The sequence below is a fragment of the Geotrypetes seraphini genome, chromosome 7 (assembly GCF_902459505.1).
Source record: "Geotrypetes seraphini chromosome 7, aGeoSer1.1, whole genome shotgun sequence".
Taxonomy (NCBI): Eukaryota; Metazoa; Chordata; class Amphibia; order Gymnophiona; family Dermophiidae; genus Geotrypetes; species Geotrypetes seraphini.
Window position 1 is genome coordinate 4,180,608 of NC_047090.1, and position 27,066 is coordinate 4,207,673.

The 27,066-nt window shown below is 41.8% G+C and overlaps 1 protein-coding gene across 5 annotated transcripts in view; it reads right to left on the reverse strand.

The window, feature by feature from the left end:
- Window positions 1–27,066, reverse strand: part of KIAA1549 (KIAA1549 ortholog) — a 171,424-nt gene that overhangs the window by 93,275 nt on the left and 51,083 nt on the right. For all 5 annotated transcript variants that reach the window (XM_033951438.1, XM_033951437.1, XM_033951436.1 and 2 more), the window contains 5 exons: window positions 24,937–25,114; window positions 11,476–11,606; window positions 10,912–11,095; window positions 4,208–4,267; window positions 2,329–2,474 (listed from right to left, as the gene is read on the reverse strand). In XM_033951438.1, coding sequence (XP_033807329.1) covers window positions 2,329–2,474; window positions 4,208–4,267; window positions 10,912–11,095; window positions 11,476–11,606; window positions 24,937–25,114 — 699 coding nt within the window. The remainder of the gene's footprint in view (window positions 1–2,328; window positions 2,475–4,207; window positions 4,268–10,911; window positions 11,096–11,475; window positions 11,607–24,936; window positions 25,115–27,066) is intronic.

A 27,066-nucleotide genomic window follows, 5' to 3' on the forward strand; every position in this document is an offset into this window, starting at 1 on the left:
TGGACCTTCAGTCTGCCCAAGTAGTAGAAACTCTTATGTTCTTATGCTGTTATGATGACTGCCAGGCAAGGATTTTGGCATAATAGCAAAGTTATGCCATCTGCCTTCCAATATCAGTGAACAGTGAGGGGATTGTGGTTTTTTCTGGATCATACTGAAATGTATCAGCAGACCAGTGAAGCACAATGAAGCAGAATGAACTGATAGTAATAACCCAATATTATACAAACACACTTTTATGTCATTGTCAAATAAGAATATTTTTCTCTTACAAATCTAAGGACTTTAACCAAGTAATATTTGAAAACAAGAAAGAATTTTCCAGAAAATAAGTTTAGCAGAGTATAAATGAGTTCAAACAGAGAAATTATCAACAGAATGATGAAGAATGTTAAAGACTCAACTATTTGTAGATGCATTTCTTTGAGCGACTGATTTTATGTAAGACTGAATTTGTCTGTTTTTTAATTTTTATTTTTAATAGACTCTTAATATTTTATGTGTATAACTCCTTGTGAACCGTTTTGGTATAGAAATTTTAAAAATAAATAAATAAATGCAAAGAGGGAACAGTGGGTGAGTACATGCCAGCATATAATACTTGCAACAAGAGGAAGGATCAAGTTCCTAGCAAAAAGACAATTGGTAGAGGTACGGCAAATAAGAGCATCCAACAGATACCATAAAATTCCACTGGTTGCTGCTCTATCTTCCTAAGAGTAAATATTCTAGTCTGAATGTATATAAAGATTGTGTGTCTCTTACTATATTCCAAAAAGACGCCTCAGCCCCACCACTCCACCGCTGTGTTAGTTTATACTGCGGGAAGTCTATTGTGGTGCCTCATCATTGGCTGTCAATTTGTAAATGTTATTAGTGTTTTTATCTTATAAAATACAGAAAAACAAAAGAAAAAAGAAATAAGATAAAAACACTAATAACATTTACAAATTGACAGCCAATGATGAGGCACCACAATAGACTTCCCGCAGTATAAACTAACACAGCGGTGGAGTGGTGGGGCTGAGGCGTCTTTTTGGAATATAGTAAGAGACACACAATCTTTATATACGTTCAGACTAGAATATTTACTATTAGAATTGTAGTAGCCTGAACAGAATATTTATCAATACTAGCCATCTTCCTAAGAGCCATATTATAGGTAGAGTAAAACGAGACTAATACACCAACAGTGAAGCAAAGAGAAGGATAAAATAAGGCCCCATGTAAGTCAAAACGGCAAAAAAAATAGTGAGCTATCAAGCCCAAGAGCTCGAGTTGAAGAAGCTTTAATTTTTATATAACTTCAAAGTCCAAAGATGATTCGGGTGCAACATGGCTGTGTTTCGGCATAACAATGAAATCCTGTATCAGGCATTTTAATTGCACTAGTGATATTTCAAAAAGTAAGTCAATTGTCAAAACAACAAGGTACAGCCAACAAAATGGCACATCAGAGATGCCCTACACATCACAAATCTTGTGCTGATCAAGCATTGGACTTTGCTCTCGGACTCGATACCTGACTGAACTCACCTTAGTAAAAGGAGCCCTTAATCACTAACTTCCAGAATTAGCCAGTTAAACTTCCCTGCTTAAAATTACCCTCCACTACCCCCCCTCAATCCAACCATCTAAATTTAAACTGGCTAAATGTGTAAGATGCATAAATTTATCCAGGTATAAAAACAGGAAATATATAAATACTACTGGAATTATTTATTTATGATTTACCACATTTATATACTGCCTTAACCAGAGCAGTTTCTGGGGTATGTTTATGACTTTACCAGACAGCAGTGGTATTCAGCAGGAAACAGCTAAATTTAAGTGACTAACTCGTCACATAAATAACAGTACGTAAGTCTAGCCACACACCTTGCAATGGTGACACCTAGAGGTGACACCTGAAGCGCATGATTAGGCTCCGAGAGAAGCCTTGATACATGATCCTCAACTTTCAAGTCAAGTCAATGAGTAAAATATGCAGTGGTGAATTTTTGGAACAACCCGATTAGGCAGTTGAGAATAGTGGATGACATTCTGCATTTTAAGAAACTTCTGAAAACATCCCTATTTGTAGAAGCCTTTTTAAATAGCATGAGGGTTTTTTGTTGAGGTTTTTTGGTCTCTCTTTTTACCAGTATTATAATTATTGGTGTTCCATCTCTTTTTAATTGATGTTGTAACAAAGAGCGGTATATAAATATTAATAAACATAAACATGTCTCACAGTAGAGTTTTGTAGATCCAGTTCCAGATGCAAGGGTGTTAAAATCTGACTTGCAAGTGGCTCTGCAACCCCAAATGCGAGAAAGCCTGTCTTACCTGCACAGTATTGCTCCCTACAAAGCTGGCACGTTTCCATCTCCGGCTCCGGGACAACGCCTCATTTACTAGCTGAGCTAGTTTCCGCTCCATTTCAGCAAGGAACACCTCTTCATGAATATGCTGTTCCAGAACACCAAGAAGAACTAAACATCACCCCCCACACCAAAAAAAAAACAAAAACACAAAAAAATGTCAACTTATATTTTAAGACATTGTTCTAGACAATTTTTGAGAGATAATCCTTCCAATTTTATCACTGTAACAAGGATTCGGTGTACAAGGCACTTCCATGAACACCATTATTCTTTGTCTGAAATTCTGGACCAGGATAACTATAGTTATTAGAAACGATCTCTGAAATAAGCATTCTTTTATCCCACTTGAGCAACACAAAACATGTGGTGCAGACAAACTACAGTATACATACAATATAGGGGATGTTGTAGGTAAACTACAGTATACATATAGAGGATGTTGTCTCACCCTTATTCTAAAGTTTCCACCAGTGGTGATTTTTGACTCTTTGTGTACCCACACATAAACATCTAGTAACTTCTCCCTCCGAATCCATGGTTTCAGTACCCACGGATTCAGTTATTCGCGATATATATATATTTTTTAAAGAAAAGCTGCATCCCGGACCTTCCCCAGATCTTACCTGGTGGTCTAGCTGCAACGCAGGGCAGGATCGATCATCCTAAGCTCCGGCCCCATGTAGAGCTATCATCAAAATGGCTGCCGCGAGTTCTCAGGGCAGCCATTTTGATGATGGCTCTGCACGGGTCAGGAGAATAGGACGATCGATCATGCCCCGCGTCGCCACTAGACCACCAGGTAAGGTCTGGGACACATGAGGGAGTGGGTCAGAGCTAGCCCCACATGAGGGGTGGGTCAGAGCCGGCCCTAAAAATTATCTGTGATTTTTCAATATTCGCGGGCTGGCTCTTCCCCCTAACCCCCGCGAATATGGAGGAAGAAGTGTACAACATTACATGACTACATTATCTGTTAAGAGTTATATGTGCATTCAGTGGTGACTTCAAGACTTTGATCTGGAATACCTAATTGTATTCACTCAACCAAAACCCAGTTTCTAACTGGGTCCAGGGGTCTTTCCAGTCAGACCAAAACACTGTACGGTATGTCCATCTACCATCTGCTAGAGACAGAGAATACTGAGAATGTGGTAGCTGCACAGCACAGGAAAATAGTTCTTAACCCAGTGTTCTCTGTCTCCATCTGCTGGTTGAGGATCATAATCCATTTGTTAGAGACTAGGCTGGTGGACGAAAAGGAAAAATAACTTGAAATAACACAAGTAAAACAGATAGGTAACAGAAAAAAAAAACAAGAAGTGAGAGCAGGGTCAGGAGATTCCAGTAGACAAATACTTTTATTCCAATAATGAAAAAGAAGTCCAAATACACTATAGAGAATGGACTCACAGTGAGAGAACCTTGTCTCTTCCAAGTCACTATAGTAACATTATACTATGGCACATTTTTTTTCTGCCATTGCTCCATTTCTATATTTAATCAAAAGTTTACATGATTTACAATAATGTCTCAAAACAATTCCTGGCACAGTCTTATTTGCCGAAACATGGCCGTGTCGAGTTTGGGAGCCCTAGTTGCTTATCTGAGACTGCGAGTCCATTCCGTATAAATATTATCTGTACAAATAAAATTATCTGTCTACTGAAATCTCCTGATCCTGCCCTCACTTCTTGGTTTTTGCTGTTATCTATCCTTATACATGAGGTGGGCATCTCCTCTGCCCCCTCCCCCAACAAGTAAAACAGAGCAATCACAGTTTTATTTTTTATTTTTTAAAAACCTCACTTTGTTTGCCTTAGGTCTAAACTTGATACATTTACCTGTTCTCACCCAGGAATTCTTCAATAACTGGGAAATATTCAGCTGTGGATAGTAGAAGGCTGAAGAACAAAAAACAAACAAAATACACTTCTGTAAATACAGATCTCTCAATGACAACACACACACACACACACTTGCCTATACACAAACATGCATTTCCTAATGGCCACACAAAAAACGCATGGGAGGATTCTAAATAATACGAGTACACCCATCAAGACTCTTATTTGGAGACCGGAATTCCACATCCATCTCAACCAGGGCTGGTTCTTCCAGCAATGAGAGCAGAAGAGGGGGAATAGGAGCTATAGGACACTGACATTTAAATTCTTGAAAGATAATAAGGAATAAAACAACCTTTTCCAAAAACAGAGAGGAACTAGAACCAGAGTGGAACGAAATGAAGTTACAAGGAGGAAAAAAGTGCATCATCGGGAAATGCTTTTTGAAAGAGAGAGTGGTGGGATTGAAAACAGTGTTACATGTATAACATGGAGACAGGAAAAAAGAACGGAGCATTTCCACATAATGTGAAACAAATAATTTTCACACTTTAAAGAAATTAAATAAAAATAAATAAATAAATAAAGAGAAATAGAGTGGGGGGGGGGGTTGGCTACACGGAGCATCAGTTGCAACCTTCATGTACTCATAAAACCCTTCTAAGGATTTCTAAGCGAACTGTGTGAGACTTTCTTTTTCCTTTTTATAACTTTTTATTCCATATCGCTTAGAGCAGGGGTGTCAAACTCAATCACATTAAGGGGCCGAAATCCAAAACACAGAATAAAATTATTATTATTAATATGCCATTGATGGAAGCAGATCGAAGTGTCAATGTGCTCCAATACTGGCCAATCCCAGTCACTGGAAGTCTGTCTCCAGACCTATATGTGGAAATAAATAAACAGGAAAAAAAAAACTTTGACATTAAATAAATAGTGTTTTCCCTCTTCCACTCTATAGCCAGATACAGACGGAGAGGGCAAGCCAGGTTGGAGTAGAAACAAAGCCGAAAATCCATCAATGATCACAGAGGAAATCAGGATAGAAATTTGTGTGAAGGCCGCTAAGTAAAAGAAGTTTGAGGAAAGTCTAAAATTTCTTTTTCTTTTCTTCATTGTTTGTTTTCAGAAGAAAAGTAGTAGAAGAGAAACTTGAAATACTTGAAAAAGATTGAAAGAAAATCTAAACGGGAAGGCAACTCGATGGAGAAACAAAAGATTTGTCTTCTTCACTCCATGGAAAATGAAAAACTGATGAACTTGCAAGTAGGTGTTGGGCGGAGAGGCACTCGTGCATGCATGGTACAGGCAGTCTAAAAGCTTGTTAAAGCTTAAAGTGGTACTACACTTTCCACTGTCCGTACCAGGGCCCTGTGGATGATGTCACCCACATGTGAGAATATGCTGCCTGCTTGTCTAAGGATAATTGCATGCCTGTTGCCTCCATTATATACATACTCATTAGGGTTGGGAACCACTGCTATAAATGGAGCCTAGTGGTTGATTGACAACTGCGTTGAGTGGCATCTAGCTGCTAAGTGTCATTTATAGAATGAAGGCCTATGAGCTGGATTTACCCAAGTAGGACCAATTCCTTCCAAGATAAGTCCCACTAAAACTGGCTCTATGAGTTTTTATGACCTCTCCAGAGTGCTAAAGTATTAGACTGTGGATATTGATATTATATTTATTTTTGTATACAGTAGGTCATTTTTTAATTTAATTTTATTTCATTCTCTTAATTTTTATACTGGTGCTTATGCATGATGTAACCTACTCTGCATGATGAATTTGGGTGAAAGGAGCTGAATGTAAATGTTTTAATTAAATTACATTGAATTAAATTAAAATTAGATCTGAGTGCATAACTTTTACAAGCATTCACCAAAAGAGATTCTTTACAAAGGAAACAGTTATTGTGAATAGAATGTCTTCATTCAGTAGGAATATTCCTAGCTCAGGTTCCAGCTTCTAAAGATTTCATTGTGTCATGCCAGCGACTCCAGTAAAAGGTCTGAAACATTATCATGGTGAAACTTGCTTTGCTCGATGGCATCTACTTACATCTGAAAACTACCATGCAGAAAACATGAAGCAGCTCTTCCAAACTCTCCCAAGCTGTGCAATATTTGTCTTACTACTGAACTCATTCCTTCTAAAAATTCTTAGAGCATTTCTTGTGGTTGACTAGTAACAATAATTTCAGTATCCCAATTTTTTTATATATACATAACACACATAGAGAGATTAGTTCCTTAATACAATCAAAATACTTGCCATTATGGAGGTAATTTTATAATCTTGCACATGAGTAAAAAATGTACTGCTTTCACTGGGTCAATTTTACAAGATTTTCAAAAATGAATGTCTGTACTTTCTTCCGCTTTGAAAGTTACCCCAGGGAGACTATGAGGTACATTATTGTGAGCCTGCTGGGACAGACAGGGAAAAAAGCTGGAGTACCTGAATGAACTCATTCTGAGCTCTCCTCGGAGAGCGGTATAGAAAATTGAATGAATAAATAAATAAATAAATAAAAATAATCTGTCAGACTTATTTGATTTTTTTTCCATAGTTTATGAATTATTTTAAATTTTATTCCATTGTTTTTACCCCTATTCTTTTTATTTTATGAATTGAATTTCCCTGAATTCTATTGTTTAACCCTTTCAGGACCATAAGGATCGTAGGCCAATTTTTGTGGTTTTGACGACATTTTTATGGTAAAAAGGGCTTGCAGATGCCAAAAAATTGATTTTTTTTGTGAAATATCATTATTTTTATTTAAAAAAAATCACACTTCTGGCTTATGAACAGTGTGGCAAGTGAATCTTCTCGTCAATCTGGCAACGACGCTAATGAATGAATGTCGGAACCAGTTTGTTTACATAAAGGCAGTATCATATGGAATCCGTACATATCAAATTTAGAACTGTAGACCATCCCAATCAAAATTTATAGGATTTTAAAGTTATGGGACAAATATGTCCCTTGGTCCTGAAAGGGTTAACGGTTCCTCCCTTCTATTCCTTTTTACATATTCCTTTAATTCATTTAGATATCTCATTTAGATATCATTTACATAGATGGTGCTCCTATCTGTAAAGTTAGGAATTTCTTTGAAATATTCTACATGCTTCCCTCCTCTCCACTCCTTCCTGCCCTCCATAGTCCTCCCTACCCTCTTCTTTTTTTATTTTTATTTTTTGTTTAAATCTTTATTGATTTTCAAACTTTGATAATGTAATACAATTGGTAAATCATAAATACTGTATGGAACGCACTAATAACTATACAATTATTACATTAAACAATCATTTACTGCCATCCTCATCTTAATTATTAATACAATAATACATATGATGTGATTTCAATATTATAATTAAATTTTTTAACTCCTCAACGTACATTTCCCTCCCCCCACCCACCCTCCCTCGATGTGTAAAGAAATCTAATGAAAAGGGAAGAAACATGACCCTTACTGTAATGTAACAAAAGTAGTCAATGGACTCCATAAAGGTCATTAAAGAACTTACTAGTCCCCAAACGTTCCACCATCATTCTTTCATACTTATACGTGGTACACACATTTACCCACCAAAAAGTCAAATGGAAGAAATAGAATAGAAATAAAATGAAATAAATAATCAAACAAAAATACGTCTAAAAACCCGCCTAAATTGGCACTTGATCAAAACGACAGGCTGTCCAAGTGCCGATAAGCGAAACGGATTTTAGACATATCTAAAGGCATCTTAGGCCTTTTGACTGCCATTGTACGCCCAGGGCAAAAAGGGGCATTTTTTGAGGAGTGGTTAGGGCGGGAGGTGGGCGGGATGTGGGCCGACCAAACGTAAGTTGTCCTGCAATAATTGAAAGTTTGACAAAATTGCCTAGACAGAACTTATATGTTGTGACTTAGGCATTCTAAAAACAGGTATAAGTATCCAGATGTTAACCAAAGTGACCAGATAACCACTGCAGACACAAAGTACAAAACCACACACACTCCCTTGTCAAAGCAGCTCCTGATTGGTGTAGCCCGACTTTACTACAGGAAGAAGTAGACGACGAATGATTTCCTTCACCCACCAGCATTCCAGCTGCCCTCGCCTGTCTCCCCTGCCTAAAAAACCCATTTGCAGTTTTTCAAAATTTGCGGGGGGTCCTGGAATGGAACCCCCGTGAATTTCAGGGGAGTACTATACACATATGATTAAGACTTAATAAAACATACTAGATCAGACAGAAGGTCCATCTATCCCAGTATCCTGCCTCTAACAGTGGCCAATCCAGGTCACAAATACCTGACAGAATCCCCAAAAGTAATAAGATTCCATGCTGTCTATCTTTAGAGATCAGCAGTGGCGTTCCCCATATCTACTTTAATAGAGTTTATGGACTTTACCTCCAGGAATCTGCCCAACCTTTTCTCAACTCAGCTAGCTGCTTTTACCATATCCTTTGGCAACAAGTGCCAGATTTTAATTATGCTGCGAGTAAAAAATAATTTTCTTCTATTTGTTTTTGAAAGCATTACTATGCAACTTCATTGTGTGATCTCTATAGTCTTTGTATGTTTTATTTGAAAGAGTAAATTTTTAAATACTTGACATTTAAATACTTGAAAGGTATTAATATAGGAACAAATCTTTTCCAGAGAAGGGAAAATGGTAAAACTAGAGGGCATGAATTGAGGTTGCAGGCAGGTAGACTTTTTGGTGTAATGTTAGGAAATTCTTTTTCATGGAGAAGGTGGTGGATGCCTGGAATGCCCTCCCAAGGGAGGTGGTTGAGATGAAAATGGTGATGGAATTCAAAAAAGTGTGGGATTAACAGAAGATTTCAAATTACAAAATTAATGGTATATTTTGAAGAGCCAAGGCTGATACTGGGCAGACTTGCATGTTCTGTGTCCCATATATGACAATTCAGTATAGGGTGGGCTAGGGAAGACATTGATGGGACCTCTAGTAACTTGGAACATGAGGACACTGCTGGGCAGACGACTTTACAGTTATGTATCCGCAAGTGATGAGATGGTTGGATGGACTGGAGTTAGCTTTGACGGCTGCTCCAGAAGTTGGGACCTAAGGAGAGTACCAGGCAGACTTTACAGTCTATGGCCCAGAACTATCAAAGAAAAAAGGACAATTTAATTTAATTATGAATTTATAATGCATGTAACTAATGGACAGACTAGATCAGGGGTGTCCAATGTCGGTCCTCGAGGGCCGCAATCCAGTCGGGTTTTCAGGATTTCCCCAATGAATATGCATTGAAAGCAGTGCATGCAAATAGATCTCATGCATATTCATTGGGGAAATCCTGAAAACCCGACTGGATTGCGGCCCTCGAGGACCGACATTGGACACCCCTGGACTAGATGGATCATTTAGGTCTTTATCTGCTGCCATTTACTATGTTAATGTGTTATTGGATTTGCAATTATCCATTCCACTCCACTCAGTATTCTGCAGACCTCTATCGTATCCTCCCTCATTCCAAGCTCAAGCCCTAGTCTCTTTAGTCTTTCCCTAGATAAAGAGTTTTTCCATCCCCTTCATCATTTTGTTTCCCCTTCTCTACATTTTTTTTGAATTCTGATATATCTTTTTTGAGATGTAGCAACCAGAATTGCACATAATACTCATGATGTGGTTGCACCATGGAATGATATGGAGACATTATGGTATTCTTTGTTTTACTCTCTATTTCTTTCCTAATAATGCCTAACAGTCTGCTTTCCACACAGTGGGCAGAAGATTTCAACATATTGTCCACAATGATATTTAGGGCTCCTTTTACTAAGGTGTCCCGCTCAAACTCAGAGGAGGGAGATTTGGTGGTGACACCAGGAAGTATTTCTTTACAGAAAGGGGTGGTGGATCACTGGAACAAACTACCGGTGCAGGTGATCAAGGCCACTAGCGTGCTCGACTTTAAGAATAAATGGGACATCCACGTGGGATCTCTACATGGGTCGAGAAGCACTCTGACTTAATGGGGTGGGACAGTAGAGTGGGCAGACTTGATGGGCTACAGCCCTTTTCTGCCGTCATCTTTCTATGTTTCTATGTTTTAGCGTGCGCTACAATGCCGCGCGTGCTAAACACTAACGCCTCCATAGAGCTTGCGTTAGTATTTTTCATTTAGCACGGGGTTTGCAAGCGTTAATCTTCAGCTCATGCTAAAAACACTAGCGCACCTTAGATCTTTTGTCTGGGTGGTGACTTCAAATGTAGAAACTAGAATCACATAGCTACAATTTGGGTTATTCTCGCATTTGCCGACATTAAATTTCATTTGCTCTTGCTTTAATTTTATTCTCCTCTCTTTTCTATACAATTATTGCAATTCTCTTTCCTTGTTCTGATTCTGTAGTAAACCACTCAGAGGCACAATTGTACGATTAATAGCATGGCAAGTTATGCTAATGTAATTAATTAATACAAACCTGTTTTTGCAGGCAAAGTGTGGTTTTTATCCCTAAAGAATAAATGCATAAGGAATTTTAAGCAATATATTTCAATTGGTGTTTTTATAATGAGATGACTATCAAGTTAAATGGTGATGAAAGTCAAGAAGCTGCATGTGGTACTTTTTCTTTTCTTTAGCTCAGTAATACTTCTTTGCACCTATTCCTCTAACTGAACTCAAACTTTTTCCAAAGCGCTAAGGAAAGGCACAGTACTTACGTTCAGCAATCTGGTGCACAGGAAAGCCTAAGTAGAAACTGAACTCCACCACACTCAGGTTCCTCAGTAGGTCACTCACATCGGATCCATTCAAGAATCTAGCCCCATCACGAACAGCATAGACAATGTTCACAGGGTCTTTCCGAAACATCGCCCGAAATGCTGTCAGAGTTATATTCACGATCTGAGCAAGAAAATGTCAAATTTAAGGAAATGAAAAGCACCATAGCACAAATACCAGGCCCATTAACTAGCATTATTCATGCTTGTGTAGGTCTGTTTATTTAGATTTAGACAAACAAAGATGATGTAAAAATGCAAAATACCAAATCCCTGACCCCCATCAGTAGCTAATTACTGAAGGCATTCCAACTACAACATATTTTATTCACCAGAAAGATATATTCAGGGCAGCTCTAGAGGATTATTTGGATACATCCCATAAATATTTACTCATGTAAGGTATGGGGACCGTTTTCACACACTCTCAGTCTTCAGAGTATGAACGTAACCGTTAGGCAACAGGGTGACAGCTCTGTTCTTGCCACCACCGGAGGCTCTCACCTGCACCGTAAAGTTGTTTGTTCCTTCATTATTCCTCCACACTTCTGAAAATGCCATCATTATTCCTCTCTCAATACGCTGGCTGAAGTTACAGAACCTGATATCCATGTTCCAAGGCACAAACTGAAGCACTAAAAAGTAACATATGCATTACCATTACTAATAGGAAGAATCATATGGGAGAACAGGGATTCAAACAGGGATTGGACAGATTCCTGAGGGAAAAGGGGATCGTGGGGTACTGAGGGAGGTGCTGGGGTGTTGCATAAGTATAGACAGCTCACCAGGTCGTGCAGGTGCAAGGCCGGAGGGTTAGGACATTGATGGGAAGATAGGACTTCGATGAGAAACCTAGGGGGCAAGGGGGCCCCTTCTGGTGATTAAGGCAGGTCATGACCTGTTGGGCCGCCGCGGGGGCGGACTGCTGGGCGGGATGGACCTCTGGTCTGACCCGGCAGAGGCACTGCTTATGTTCTTATGATACTGTTCTCATGTCATCTAAAGCAGTGATTCCCAACCCTGTCCTGGAGGAACACCAGGCCAATCGGGTTTTCAGGCTAGCCCTAATGAATATGCATGAGAGAGATTTGCATATGATGGAAGTGATAGGCATGCAAATTTGCTTCATGCATATTCATTAGGGCTAGCCTGAAAACCCAATTGGCCTGGTGTTCCTCCAGGACAGGGTTGGGAACCACTGATCTAAAGGTTCTACATGATGATGAAAGCAATTTTCAAAACAATTATTTACCCTGAATACTACTAAAAATGCACACGATATTTGTACATTTCTGCATTTTGAAGGGGAGGGACCCAGAGGAAGGCAGTGAATTGTGTATTTGATAATCTGAGCTTTAACATAGAGAGGTGCCCCTCTATTGCCCTCTTCCTCGTCCCCCTGCCACGAGCACACGCCCACCTTTCCCATACCTTTTTAACTTCAGCGTGAGCAGCCACCAACTTGCTGCCCGCGTTGGCTTCGGCGCTCTCTCTGACGTCACTTTTTGGGCGCGGGCCTGGAAGTGACAGAGAGAGTGTCAAAGCCTATGCAGGCAGCAAGTTGGTGGCTGCTTGTGCCAAAGTTAAAAAGATACGGGGAAGGGGAGCACGCGCAGCAGAGAAGAGGAGGGATGCCAGTGCCCCAAGTAAGACAGAACCCACACCTTGTAACACCACTGGTAACATGTGAGAATCAGTTAAGTTCTGTTTCAATGTTTTGAAGAGCTCAATAAAAAGTATTTGAATATAAAAATGCACACGATAATTTTAGTTGCACTGAGGCACCGTGTTTCTAAGGCAGGGATGAAATAATACATAGGCAAACTAGGCTCATGCTATGGACCCAAAAGTTTTGGAAGGGGGGGGGGAGAGGCTTTCAGAAGTGTCAATTCAGCACTTACCTACCACTGTGCTTATGGGTGTTGAGAAAATTTTTGCCTTGCTAACTTAGCTATCACCTGGCAGAAAAAAGAGCTGGGTGTGGGCCAAACCCATCATAGATTGTGGAAGTAGAGAATGACAATTTTTAACAATTTGTACATCGCCTAGAATGTTGAATAGGCGATTAATCAAACTATATAATAAACTTGGAAACTTGGACACGAATACAGGATGTTCAGGGCGGTACTTGGAGAGACCTCCCAGGAAAGGGACTTTGGAGTTCTGATCGGCAAGTCCTTGAAACCATCTGCTCAATGTGCTGCGACAGCGAAAAGGGTGAACAGAATGCTAGGAATGATCAAGAAGGGGATCACGAACAGATCAGAGAAGGTTATCATGCCACTGTACCGGGACTTGGTGCACCCTCACCTGGAGTACTGCGTCCAGCACTGGTCGCCATACATGAAGAAGGACACGGTACTACTTGAAAGGGTTCAGAGAAGAGTGACTAAAATGGTTAAGGGGATGGAGGAGTTGCCGTACAGTGAGAGACTGGAGAAGCTGGGCCTCTTTTTCCTTGAAAAGAGGAGACTGCGAGGGGACATGATCAAAACATTCAAAATACTGAGGGGAATAGACTTAGTAGAGAAAGACAGACTGTTCACCCTCTCCAAGGTAAGGAGAACAAGAGGACACTCTCTAAAGTTGAAAGGGGATAGATTCCGTACAAATGTATGGAAATTCTTCTTCACCCAGAGAGTGGTGGAAAACTGGAACGCTCTTCTGGAGTCTGTTATAGGGGAAAACACCCTCCAGGGTTTCAAGATAAAGTTGGATAAGTTCTTGCTAAACTGATGAGAATGGACTCATTTGGAGCACTGGTCTTGACCTAGAGGCCGCCGCGTGAGTGGACTGCTGGGCAGGATGGACCATTGGTCTGACCCAGCAGTGGCAATTCTTATGACAAATTTTTCCACGTCCCCATGGGAACTCATTTTTCCGCCCCAGTGAGTTATTTTCCTGTCCCTGCCCCATTCCTGCAAGTTCTATCCTCATCTGCGCAAGCTTCAAACACTTTAAAATCATAGACAGCAACATTCTAGAGCTCAGATTGTGATGTCATAATGCCTCATTCCACCAATGCCTAAGCTCCGCCCTCATCTGCACAAGCCTCAAACACTTTAAAATCATAGACAGCAACATTCTAGAGCTCAGATTGTGATGTCATAATGCCTCATTCCACCAATGCCTAAGCTCCGTCCTCATCTGCACAAGCTTCAAACACTTTAAAATCATAAGTGTTCGAGGCTTGTGCGGTTAAGGCTCAGCTTACAGGAATGGGGCAGGGGCAGGAGCAGCGACAAAACTCGCGGGGACGGGGCAGAGAAATTGAGTTCCTGCAGGGATGGGGAAAAATTTGACCTCGTGTCATTCTCTATGTGGAAATCCTATCTGGCCAAAGCGATATCAAGCAACACCTCTTGCCCGCTGATGTCTCCTACTACATAGGGGCCTTTAGTCTTGAGAGACAAGCTAGACCTGAATGGCTTTGACTGCCAACCAGCAGAGAAGGAGACTAGAGCAGGCTAAGTGCTCCTCACCGACTCCTGCATACTGAGGTGGTCAGGTGGTGGTGAAGTGAATAGGATTATAAAGGTGATTATGCCAATGGGAGGGTGAGGAGATTAGCTGTAGAGCAAAGCTTCACGAATTGTTGACTGGGACCCCAAATGGGTGGAGTCTGTGACAAATCTAGCTCTCTTACTAGCTTCGACACAGGATTAGGGAAGAAGAGCAGGAAACCCCGTTGCAGGAGAGCAGATCAGGTTGGCCCTGCTGATGTTCTAAGCGCTGACTTCACTGTGACTAACCCAGGAGCTAAGAAACTACAGCTCCCAGAAGGCCAGTCTCAGCACAGGAAGCTGTCACTGAGACAGGCACAGCTGCAGAGAGATTTCTCTCCCTTCCCCCTCTTCAGAGCAGGGAGGGGCGAATTAGAGGGGGTTAAAACAGAGCAGCTGAGAGAGAGTCAGGGGAGGAGGAGCCGAGGAGGCTTCCAGGGGAAAGCAGCCTGGAGGCAAACGGGAGAGATTCATCCACAGTCCGAGGAGGCTGGAGACCGGCAAATGGTGGGCACAGAAGAGCTTACTGCTGACCCAGGGAGTGAGGAAGGAACCCCAGGGGAACCCATGGAAATCCAGGAGAGTCTGGTAGGACCGGAGGAGGTGTCCATGGACATTGATAAGCAGTAAGGGGATGTGTATTGTCTGTGTCCACAGTAGTGAAGCTACCCGTTATGCCAGTGATAGTTTAAAGGGGAGTTGTAGTTCTCTCCCTGCTGATAATGAACTGTTAATTGCTGCTTGAAAGCTTTAGTTGTAAAGCTAGCAAATGTTTTGGCATTTTTTTGTTCTCTCTGCTAGCAGCCAAGCTGAGCCGAGCTTCTTCCTCACAGCTGTGCATAATTAATTACTTGAAAGGCACAGCAGGGAGCTGTGCTGAGAGCCTGCACGGACCTTGTGAATTCTGTGCTAAAGAAGAGAATATGGTTTACAGAGCTGAAGCAGCTTAGGGAAAGTTACTAAATCCAAACTACTCTGGTGAACAGGACTGTTTATAGATGTGCTAACAAAGTCCAGAGGCTGTGGAACTGTAGGTTAAGATGAGACACACCCAAAAACCTGGACACTGGATTTCTTTAAAAGTTTTGCTCTGTTTGAACAGTTTGAGTTTTGCCTCATAGTTTTGAGTGCTTGTTTTGAGGTCTGCTAAGCTGAAGCATTTTTCCTTTTGTTTAATGCAACCAGTGAACATAATAAAACCTTTGTTTGATTATTCTACTATACTGGATTTTGAGGTGTGTGAGTTTCTTTTCCCTTGACTGTTTTTCTTTTGGTAATGTCAGGGAATCTGATATTATACCTTAGGCAGACACCTAAGAAGGCCTGAAGGGTACCCTGGTTAAAAGGTACACGTATGGACAGGAACAGTCACAGTGTTCCAGCTCGCTGCCGTGAACAAGGAGCTGGGCAGGTGTGACAAGTCTTAATTTTGCACCTCCTGGGGGATCACAACATTTTATTTGACCATGATCATAGGACTACAGCCATACAAAGATTGTTAAGAACTGTTGTAGAGAATAGATACTGGTGTTCATACATTTATGGAAGTTTTAAAGGTTACTTTGGTGGAAGACCCAAAGTAAACAAAAAAAACCAAAAACCTGTGGATGCAAATGTTCTGAAAATGATTTATTATACATCCTTCCACAATAAAACCATAAGTTTCAAGTTTATTAAAAGATTTTTTAGACCACTTAATCAAATATCTAAGCGGTTTACAATGAAATAACAACATAAAAATACATATGAAAAGTCCAACCAGACCCTACACGGTCCGTGTTTCGGCGAACATGCCTTCCTCAGGGTCCAATTGATGTCAAATGTACAAATAGAGAAATGGACTAAAAAGAATGTATTTGTCTTTAAGCATGTAGCCGGAACTGACTGGAGACAAGCACAAATAACCATCACTGTACCTGTATTTATCAAGGTCTCAACAAGCAGTTAATTCTGCTCTCTCCATATTTTGGGCAGAAAAGGGACATTTGTGTAGACTGTTGAGTCAATATCCTGGCTGTTTAACTCATATGCAAGGGGCTGGTGAATATCCCTCTGAATGTCCCAAAACTGATGGTCTGAGGGCAGAGATAGGGCAGAGCACAAACTTAGAGAGTTAGCGGGGATGGCTCAAGGGACTATGTCGCCCTCAGCCAATTTTTGCATTGGCAGACTCCGCCTCCCCCCTGCAATCTGGTATCTCTCTCCTCCCCCTCCCCAACCTGCGATACATTATCTCTCCATCAAGCCTCCTCCTCCTACTGGACCAGTTGAGGCATTGGTTCAAGGCACTGATGATACAGGGTGCCAAAACCCCAGTCTGTCACCTATCCCTCTAGAAGTCTGAGGGTATACTGGACTGGAATTTGGGCACCCAGAGCCAGGGCCTCAGCTGGTCCATAGGCTGAGCCAGCCCTGCCAGTTAGCAGCGATTTTCAGTATATGAGCCAAGTAAGTAACTACATAACGTTAGTTTAGCAAACCATTATCCTAACTTTATACAGCGAGTTAACCAGGCACTTGTCTGAATATCGGCCAATGAATGGTTAACTTCCGGGTTGGCAGTTATTCTCAGATATTCAATGCCGCACCTACCCCAACATTAGGGGTTAGTTAGTCCCACGCCTGGAAGCAGCTTGCTAGCTGCTTACCACTGCGGACTGAATATCGACCCCTGTGTTTTCAAATTGACCTGCACAAAAAACAAGTTTTAAAGGGAAAGCACACATGTATTTCTCATCGAAAGCTGGCACAAAGTGTAAGATCAGAAAGCACTCATGAACTTTGCAGCAAATCAGCCAGTAACATTAATAACTATTACTGAAAAATGTCATAGACAGATAGGCAAAGTTATACCGTGTTTCCCCGAAAATAAGACCTACCCCAAAAATAAGCCCTAGTATGAGTTTTAAAGATGCTCCTAATATAAGCCCTAATTCCAAAATAAGCCCTAGTTAAGATCAACCTCCAAAGCCACCCTGACACTTCCCGACACTAGTGCTGCCCTATTTGCCAATCTTGTCTTCCTTCTTCTCCACCACCCAAATTCTTCCTCTTTCTATTCTCTCCCCCCCATGTGCAGCATCTTTCCTTGCCTCTCACCCATCTCCTTGTGCAGCAGCTCCAAGGCCTCCATAAACAGCAGCAGCGCTCCGAATGGGCTGCTTAGCAGCCTTCCCCGCTGGGGCCGAGCCTTCCCTCTGCAGCATCTTTCTATCTCTCCCTCCCATCCCTCTGTGCAGTGGAACCCCATCGACTCTCCCACCGTGAGCCGACATACCTCCACTTCGAAGCCTCCAAAATAGCAGCTGCGGCAGTGCTCTGAACGGGCTGCCGCATCACTGATGATGTCATCAGTGGCATGGCAGAGGGAAGGACCCAGTGGGGAAGGCCGCAAAGCAGCCCATTCAGAGTGTTGCTGCCGCTGCTGTTTTGGAGGCTTCGGAATGGAGGTATGTCAGACTCACGGTAGGGTTCCACTGCGCAGAGGGATGGGAGGGAGGGATAGAAAGACACTGCAAAGGCCAAGCCCCAGCGGGAAAGGCTGCGTAGTAGCCCATTTGGAGTGCTGCCACTATTTTTGGAGGCCTCGGAGCTGCTGCACAAGGGGTTGGGTGAGAGATGAGGAAAGATGCACCGGGGGGGGGGGGGGATAGAGAAAGGAAAGAGGAAGAATTGGGATGGAGGAGAGGAAGGGAGAGATGACTGTTGTCCATAGAAAAAAAAAAAAAGACATTCCCCGAAAATAAGCCCTAGTGCGTTTTTTGGAGCACAAATTAATATAAGACCCTGTCTTATTTTCAGGGAAACACAGTAGTATCACCTCTTCTTTTTAGTCAACTGTTGTATCCCCAACTCCCTTTGCTTTAATTCACCCAGTCACATCACTTTTCGTTCATTTATTTTATCAGATTTTCATTCCTTCTAGCACATTCCCCACACACTAATGTATGCAGAATTTGACTGGACCCACATTAATTAAAACTCAACCTATGCTCACGAGGCATCTCTACTTTTCAAAGCAAGGAACTATGTAAAATTTAAACTGCATACACAAATACACAGAAATACACATCTGTACAATAGAAGACTTCAGCACAATTGTTAAGTTAATCAATAGACTGGTATCCCAATATTACATTTCCAAAACCTTCAATCCAGTCATACACTCAATTCAACAATAACAATTTTTTTTTATCAACTGGATCCTCAGATGGCTGTCAGAAACATATAGAAACATAGAAACATGATGGCAGATAAAGGTCAAATGCCCCATCCAGTCTGCCTATCCACAGTAACCATTATCTCTTCATCTCTCTAAGAGATTCCACGTGCCTATCCCAGGTTTTCTTGAATTCAGACAGTCTCTACCTCCACCAACTCTTCCAGGAAACTGTTCCATGCATCTACCACCATCTATGTAAAAAGGTATTTCCTTACATTACTACAGAGCCTCCCACCTCTTAACTTCATCCTATGCCCTCTCATTCCAGAGCTTCCTTTCAAATGAGACTCAACTCATGCGCATTTACATTGCGTAGGTATTTAAACATCTCTATCATCTCTCTCCTCTCCCGTCTTTCCTCCAAAGTATACAGATTGAGATCTTTAAGTCTGTCCCCATATGCCTTATGACGAAGACCATACACCATTTTAGTAACCCTCCTTTGAACTGACTCCATCTTTTTTATATCTTTTTGAAGGTGCAACCTCCAGAATTGTACACAATATTCTAAATGAGGTCTCACCAAAGTCTTATACAGGGGAATCAATACCTCCTTTTTCCTACTGGCCATACCTCTCTATATGCACCCTAGCATCCTTCTAGCTTTCGCAGTCACCTTTTCAGCCTATATGGCCACCTTAAGATCATCACATACAATCATACCCAAATTCCGCTCTTCCGTCGTGCACATAATTTCTTTACCCCCTAAACCAGGGGTCTGCAACCTTTAAGACATAAAGAGCCACTTGGACCCGTTTTCGAAAAGAAAAAAAAAACTTGGAGCCGCAAAACCATTATAAAACAAATCTAACACTGCATATATTGTTTCTTATCTTAATGCTATATACAGGATCATGCAGTTAGCTGTCAATCTGAAGAAAAAAAGGACTTTTTCCACTTAACAATGTAAAATATATTTTTGCACATTAATAGCTAATTAAAATATTTAATTTAGCTGGTTAATGGGATTTTTGCTCCTGAACCTCAGTGCACAGTGTCTGCACATCAGGGCTGTAAGACGTCACCTTCATTTTCACACAGGCTTGCAAGCTGTCATCTGTGAGGCGTGATCGATGTTTGTTTTTAATATAGTTCATGTTGGAGAAGACCTGCTCACATACATATGTGGAGCCGAAGATCGACAGCACTCCAAATGCATACTTTTTCATGTTTATATAAGTGTTGGGGATGGCATTCCATGTTTCGAATACAAGTTTGTCCAGTTTGGGAAGGTTTTCAATATTAGTCCATTTATGATTCTGAGCCATAATGGCCTTCTGATGGGCAACATCCTCAAGAGTAGCGGTCAAGCATTTGAACTTGGACACCCATAGATCATTACTGGGCCAATAAGCCCCCCATATAATGTGCCAGTAGCCACAGGCCCCCTATAATATGCCAGTAGCCAATAGGAGCCCCCACAATATGCTAGTAGCCATAGCTCCCCCTACATTGTGCTAGGAGTCATAGTCCCCCCTATAATGTGCCAGAGTCCAGGCCCCCCATATAATTAGCCACAATAGTAGGTTTTAGCACAGGGAGTTACGCTGAATGCCTCGTGCTGCTCTCAATGCTCATAGGCTCCCTGCGCTAAAAAACGATATTGTGGTTTAGTAAAAGGGAGCCATAGTGCAAAATATAGACAGCAGATATAAATTCTCAAAACAGACACATTTTGATCACTAAATTGAAAATAAAATCATTTTTCCTACCTTTGCTGTTTGGTGATTTCATGAGTCTCTGGTTGCACTTTCTTCTTCTGACTGTGCATCCAATCTTTCTTCCTTTCTTTCAGCCTCCTGTATGTTTCCTCTCCTCCAGACCTCATTCTCTCCCCCAACTTTTTCTTTCTGTCTCCCTGTTCCCCCTTCTTTCTGTCTCTGTCTGCCCCCTTTCTTTCTTTCTCCGTGCCCTCCCCCAAGCCACTCGGTTTGCTGCCACCGCCATCGGGGAATAGCCCCCAAGCCACCGCCGTCCCAAGCTTTCCCTGCAGAAGCGTCGCGCAGACCAGCATTCCGCTCCCTGACGTCAATTCTGACGTAGGAGAGGAAGTTCCGGGCCAACAAGGCATTTCTCCTCATTCCATCCAGCCTGAGCCCCATCTCTCCTTGATCCAGCATTTCCCTTCTGTGTCTGTCAGAATTACCATTCCACCTATTTTCCAGCATCACCCTTCTTTGTGTCCATCTCACCTATATCCCTATCTCACCACTTTTTCAGAATCTTCATTTGTCTCTGTCCTTGTCTTTACCCCGTGTTCACCATTTGCCCTTTCAATGTCTTTATCCCCCCCCCCCCCCACTTTTTCAGCATTACTTCTATGTCTCTATTTCACCTCCTCTTCATGTCCCCTCTGTATCTCTATCCTTATTCAGTAGGTCCTGCTTACCCTTTCTCTTCTTTGTGTCACTATCTCCATTTTCAGCTTTCCCCGCCCTTTTCCTTTGTTAATGCACCCTGTAGCCAGAATCTTTCCACCCTCCCTCCACTCCGGCCCAGCCCAGTATGAAATATTTCCTTTTGTTTCCCTCCCCTCTCTCTTTCTCTCTCTCTTCTCCTCCCTCACCCACGAGTCCTGCATCTGGCCCTCTCCCTTCTACCTGCACCTGGCAACACCCCCCCTGCTCCGCGGCTCTCTTCAGCAACGCGTCAGCAGCGGTGATCAAGACAGGCTGCCGACATCGAGGCCTTCCCTCTACGAGTCCCGCCTTTGTGGAAAAAGGAAGTTGAAACAAGCGGGACTCGCAGAGGGTAGGCCCCGACGTCAGAAGCTTGTGTCGATCGCTGCTGCTGAGTTGGGCACCCCTGACTTAGAGCCATAGCGCACGAGAGAGACTCCCACGGGGATGAAAACAGCCTACCTAAATTCTGGCGATGCAGGTGTGCAGCTTACAAGTCCGGCGTCGCGGCGGGAAATAGCCATGCTGAGCAGTGAGCTCAGCACGTACACAGATGAAAGCCTTGCTTGCTGATTGGTCCGGCCCGCATGACACACTACCGGAGCCGCGGCAAAGGTGAAAAAGAGCCGCATGCGGCTCTGAAGCTGCGGGTTGCCGACCCCCGCCCTAAACTGTACCGTTCCCTCTGGTTTTTTGCAGCCCAAATGGCATAACCTTGCATGTCTTAGCATTAAATTGTAACTGCCAAATTTCAGACCATTCTTGAAGATTTGCCAGGTCTTTCTTTATGTTATTCACACTATCCTGGGTGTCTATTCTATTGCAGATTTTGGTATCATCCGCAAATAATCAAATCTTACCCAACAGCCCTTCAGCAATATCATTTATAAAAATGTTAAAAAGAATATGCCCAGAACAGAACCTTGAGGCACACCACTGGTAACATCCCTTTCCTCAGAGCGACCTCCATTGATAACTACCCTCTGTCACCTTCCACTCAACCAGTTCTTGTCCCAGCCCGTCTCTTTGGAACCCATCCCAAGGACACTCAGTTTATTTATTATACATCTGTGCGGAACACTCTCAAAGGCTTTGCTAAAATCTAAATACACCACATCTAGCGCACACCCTCTATCCAATTCTCTGGTAACCCAGTCAAAGAAATTGATCAGATTTGTCTGACAAGACCTTCCTCTAGTGAATCCATGTTGCCTCCGGTCCTTAAATCCACAGGATTCCAGAAACTTCACCATCCTCTGTTTTAAAAGTGTTTCCATCCACACTTACCAGCCTGTAATTCCCTACTTCTTCCTTACATCCGCCCTTCTCCAGTCCTCCGGCATCACTCCCGACTCTAGAAACTCACTGAAAAGGTCAGTCAGCGGAGCCACCAGAACTTCCCTAAGCTCTTTCAGCACCCTCAGATGTACACCATCCAGCCCCATCGCTTTATTTACCTTTATTTTAGCTAGCTCCTCATGAACACAACCCTTTGAAAATTGATCAGGGTCTACCACTCCTCCATTCCTATTCATGTTTGTCTTCTGAGGTCCCACTCCTGGCGCTTCAGCCATGAACACAGAACAGAAATATTTGTTAAGCAATTCAGCCTTTTCTTTATCAGCTTCTACATATTTCTCCCCTTCGAGTCTGACAATGCTACTTTTGCACTTCTTCCTATCACTAAAATATCTAAAACATGTCTTGTCTCTCCGTTTTACCGTGTCAGCTATTTTTTCTTCTATTTGCCATCTTTGCTTTTCCTGACTACACAACCAGCTTCTTTTAACTTTTTCAGATATTTTTGCCTGTCTTCTTTCTGCGATCTTTTGTAGTTTATGAAAGCTAACTTCTTATTCCTTACCTTCTCAGCTACTACTTTAGAGAACCAAAGCGGCTTTATTTTCCTCTTACTTTTACTTACTTGCTCCACAAAAAGGTTTGTTGCCCTTACAATTACTCCTTTCAGTTTTGCTTATTGCATTTCCACTCCTTTCAGATGTTCCAATCCAGACAATTCCTTGACGTAATCTCCCATCCAAACAGTCAGTTTTTTTTTAAAGTCTAGATCCTTTGCTTTTGAATGAGCCCTCTCTATACCCATCTTAATATGCAATGATTACTGGATGCCAGATGATCACCCACTATTACATTAGAAACTCTTTCCCCATTGGTAAGCACTAAGTCCAGTATGGCCTCATCTCGCGTGGGTTCCATTACCCACACAGGAACAGTTCTCCTTGTAGAGAATCCAGAATCTCCCTGCTTCTAGAAGACCATGCTATAGGGATACCCCAATCAACATCTGGCATGTTAAAATCACCTATTAGTACAAATGCCCATTTTTTAGATATATTCTCTGAATGTCTACTATTAAATCTCTGTCCACTTCTTCCATCTGTGAAGGAGGCCTCTATATCACACCAATATAAATATATTCATCATTCCCTCTTTCCAAGTTGATCTACAGTGCCTCTTACTTGCCCTGTAGATCATGCAATTCTGTGGCTTTAATATGATCTTTAACATATAATGCTACTCCCCCTCCTTTTTCTTCCTACCCTGTTTTTCCTGAACAGATTATAGCCCAGTATAACTACATCTTAAGTTTTGTTTTTTTTTTAAAGTTTTATTAGGATTTTTATATACCGCCTATCAAGGTTATCTAAGCGGTTTTACAATCAGGTACTCAAGCATTTTCCCTATCTGTCCCGGTGGGCTCACAATCTATCTAACGTACCTGGGGCAATGGGGGGATTAAGTGACTTGCCCAGGGTCACAAGGAGCAGCGCGGGATTTGAACCCACATCCCCAGGGTGCTGAGGCTGTAGCTTCAACCACTGCGCCACACACTCCTCCTCATCTCAGTCATGGTTCTCCGTGATCGCCACTATATCCAACTCATCTTCTTCCACCACAGCTTCTAGATCCAGAATCTTGATTCCCATACTTCAAGCATTAGTATATATTGCTTTGCCAGACATTGCTCCCTTTCTCCATCTGTGTAGAGGTATTCAGTGATTTACTTACCTGAGGGCTTATACTCACTTGGGGGCTTTGATCACCCTGTCCCATTACTTCTAGTTTAAAGCCCTCCTCAGTAGATTAGCTAGCCTGCTGCCAAAGATACTTCTTCCTTTCTTTGATAGATGCACACCATCCCTGCTCAGCAGCCCCTGGAAAATCATTCCACGGTCCAGGTAGCCAAAACGCTCTTGATGATACCATTCACGTAGCCATGCATTCATCTCCAGAATGTGAACTTCTCTGCCCTGGCCTTTACCCTCGACAGGGAGGATGAACGAGAATACCACCTGCGTACCTGACTGCTTCCCCTTCTCTCCCAGAGCCACAAAGTCGCTTTTGATACATCCGTAGGGGTGTGACATCTGCATTCACAGCCCTTATCTTCATTGATCCGTTTTCATTTTTGTTCTTTGCTGAAACCATGAAAACTGCTGAAACAGACCCGTCACTGTTATTCACCTCAACCCTGAAGAAAAAAGTTTTGAAACACGAATTCACGTGAAAAACTGATTTAAAAAAAAGATAAGTGGAAAAATAATAAATATAAGAATCGTTATACAAATGAAGTTTTTGATAACTAAGATAAAGAAAGAAAATAAAAATTAAAACAGATCGATGGAGATAGGGTATATGACACCTGTATTCCTTACCCTTGACAGCCGTCTGAGAATACAATTGATTAAAAAAAGTTGTCACTGTGAAATGGGTGTATGACTGGATTGAAGGTTGTGGAAATGCAATAGTAGACTTAGCATCCATCAGAAACTTCTATCTCTGATTAAAAAGGTGGATGGGTTTGAACAGAATTCACCTGTTTGAATCTGGAACCTGGGGTCTGGAACACTTCTAGATGACTTTAGTGACAAAATCATGGGGGCTGGTCCCTGAAGAAGGTTGCTGCCACTAAGAGCATTTATGACAGCAATTGCAGTGTAAACGAAAGGACCTGAGGTCACCAGGAAAGAAAATTCGGAATCAATTTTATATACCTGTTAAAATAAAAATAAAATAAATTAGAAAATTACCCAATGCATTTTTGGTTTTATGACTTCAGTGGTGACCAACACTTAACAGAATACATCTGTCGCTATAAACTGTCCGAGGAGAGGATTCATGGCTTGGGAGCTCTGTTGAAGCATAAAAACCCTGCATTGGAGTAGGTCAGTAAGCTCTACACACACCACAATTAATGCACTCAGTCCCAGGGGAACGGCTTGATGACTAAACATCTTCCATAGTTTCTAGTGATTTAGGAATGATTTTAGAAGTCTAACAATAAGGCTACTGCCCTCTATTCATTTACCACTTTTCACCAAATAAGTCCCAAACCACAATACAAGAGCTGATACTGAAAATCAAGCTGCCAATGATGGAACAAATGCATCCCCAGTGTATCAGTGCTATATGGGTGGAGGAAAATCAAGAAGCGACAGCTGAGGGTAATAACCCCATTCTAAGAAGAGGGTCAGATGTTGCTAAAAATCCAAAGAACTGGACCATGGCTTAATCACATCATGCGCCAGCTAGACAAAACCTTGAACAGTAAAGTTTCTCATTCACTAGCACAAGTGACATAAGGAAGTATTTCTTCACAGAAAGGGTTGTAAATCACTGGAGCAAGCTTCCAGAGCAGGTGATCAAGGCCACCAGCGTTATTGACTTTAAGAATAAATGGGATGCCCTAGTAGGATCCTTACGAGGGTCGAGTTAAGGAACTAGGTCATTAGTACTCAGACTTAATGGGGTGGGTCAGTAGAGTGGGCAGACTTGATGGGCTATAGCCCTTTTCTGCCGTCATCTTTCTATGTTTCTAAGGCAGCATCCAGCTTGCTGTGGCTCAATCATTTATTTGTGGTTTTACTGTGTAGAAGGCCATTCCCTTTAAAAATTAGGCTTCTAGTACCAGGGCCAATATTTACAGGCAAATTTTAACTGCAGTATTTCTGCCTGACTTGTGGCTGGGACTCAATCGACCTGATGCAAGATTGGTATGCATCCTCTAACCCACTGCTGTGCTAATGTTGGCATAAGGCAAATTCTGGGATCGTCCAATCCGTTTTCCTACCATTTCAGCTTCTAGCAGTCCTGGTTTAAGGGCAGCAATGTGCAGCTTGTAGGTTGGGATCAAAATTCAAAATGATCAGATATGAGTCGCTCAAAATTTAACAGCAACTTTGCAGCAAGTGCATTAAGTTGGAGCCAATATGTCATTCGATTGGAGCCCTGCCTAAAATGTTACTCCATTCACAACAACAAAAGATCTGCATGACACGCTTGACATTGAATATAACATGCTTTTGTAAAGAGAATTCTGCAACCACATCTAATTTTGTGGAGCAAGCTGGCAGAGGAAAACCAGGTGTCCTTCTGTGGATTAACCACTACACTTCTTTCACTATCCCCCTTCCATTATATATAAACTGTGCACATGGTTATAGAATACCTCACTTACACACGCATCTTACTTGGTTAATTGGCCCTTAATTGGTACTTAACTGGTTCTAAGTACCAATGGTTAGCGTTAACTAAAACTAACTGGCAATTATTAGCAGCTATATGCATGATGCACTACAGGTCTGATTCTATAAATAGCGCCTAACTTGGTAGGGCATCTAGGAAAATTGCACCTATTGTATATCATTCAAAGTTAGGTTACCTAAAAATAGTGCTGCCTGATTCGCTGTTTCAAATCGATTAACTGATTCATTTTGATGAATCGATTTGCTTCCCCCCCCCCCAAAATCAGATTTGTTGATTCAGTTAATAGCTTCCCCCCATATATTGACCCAATGACGATTAGGTGCGTAAAGCCAGAAGATATGATAATGTGATCTTCTGGTGGCATCTCTGAGGGCTAAAAGACTGGCATTGAAACCTTTTTTGGATACAAGGTATAAAGGGTGAACTAACTGTATCACCTTGGATAAATCATTGATATTCT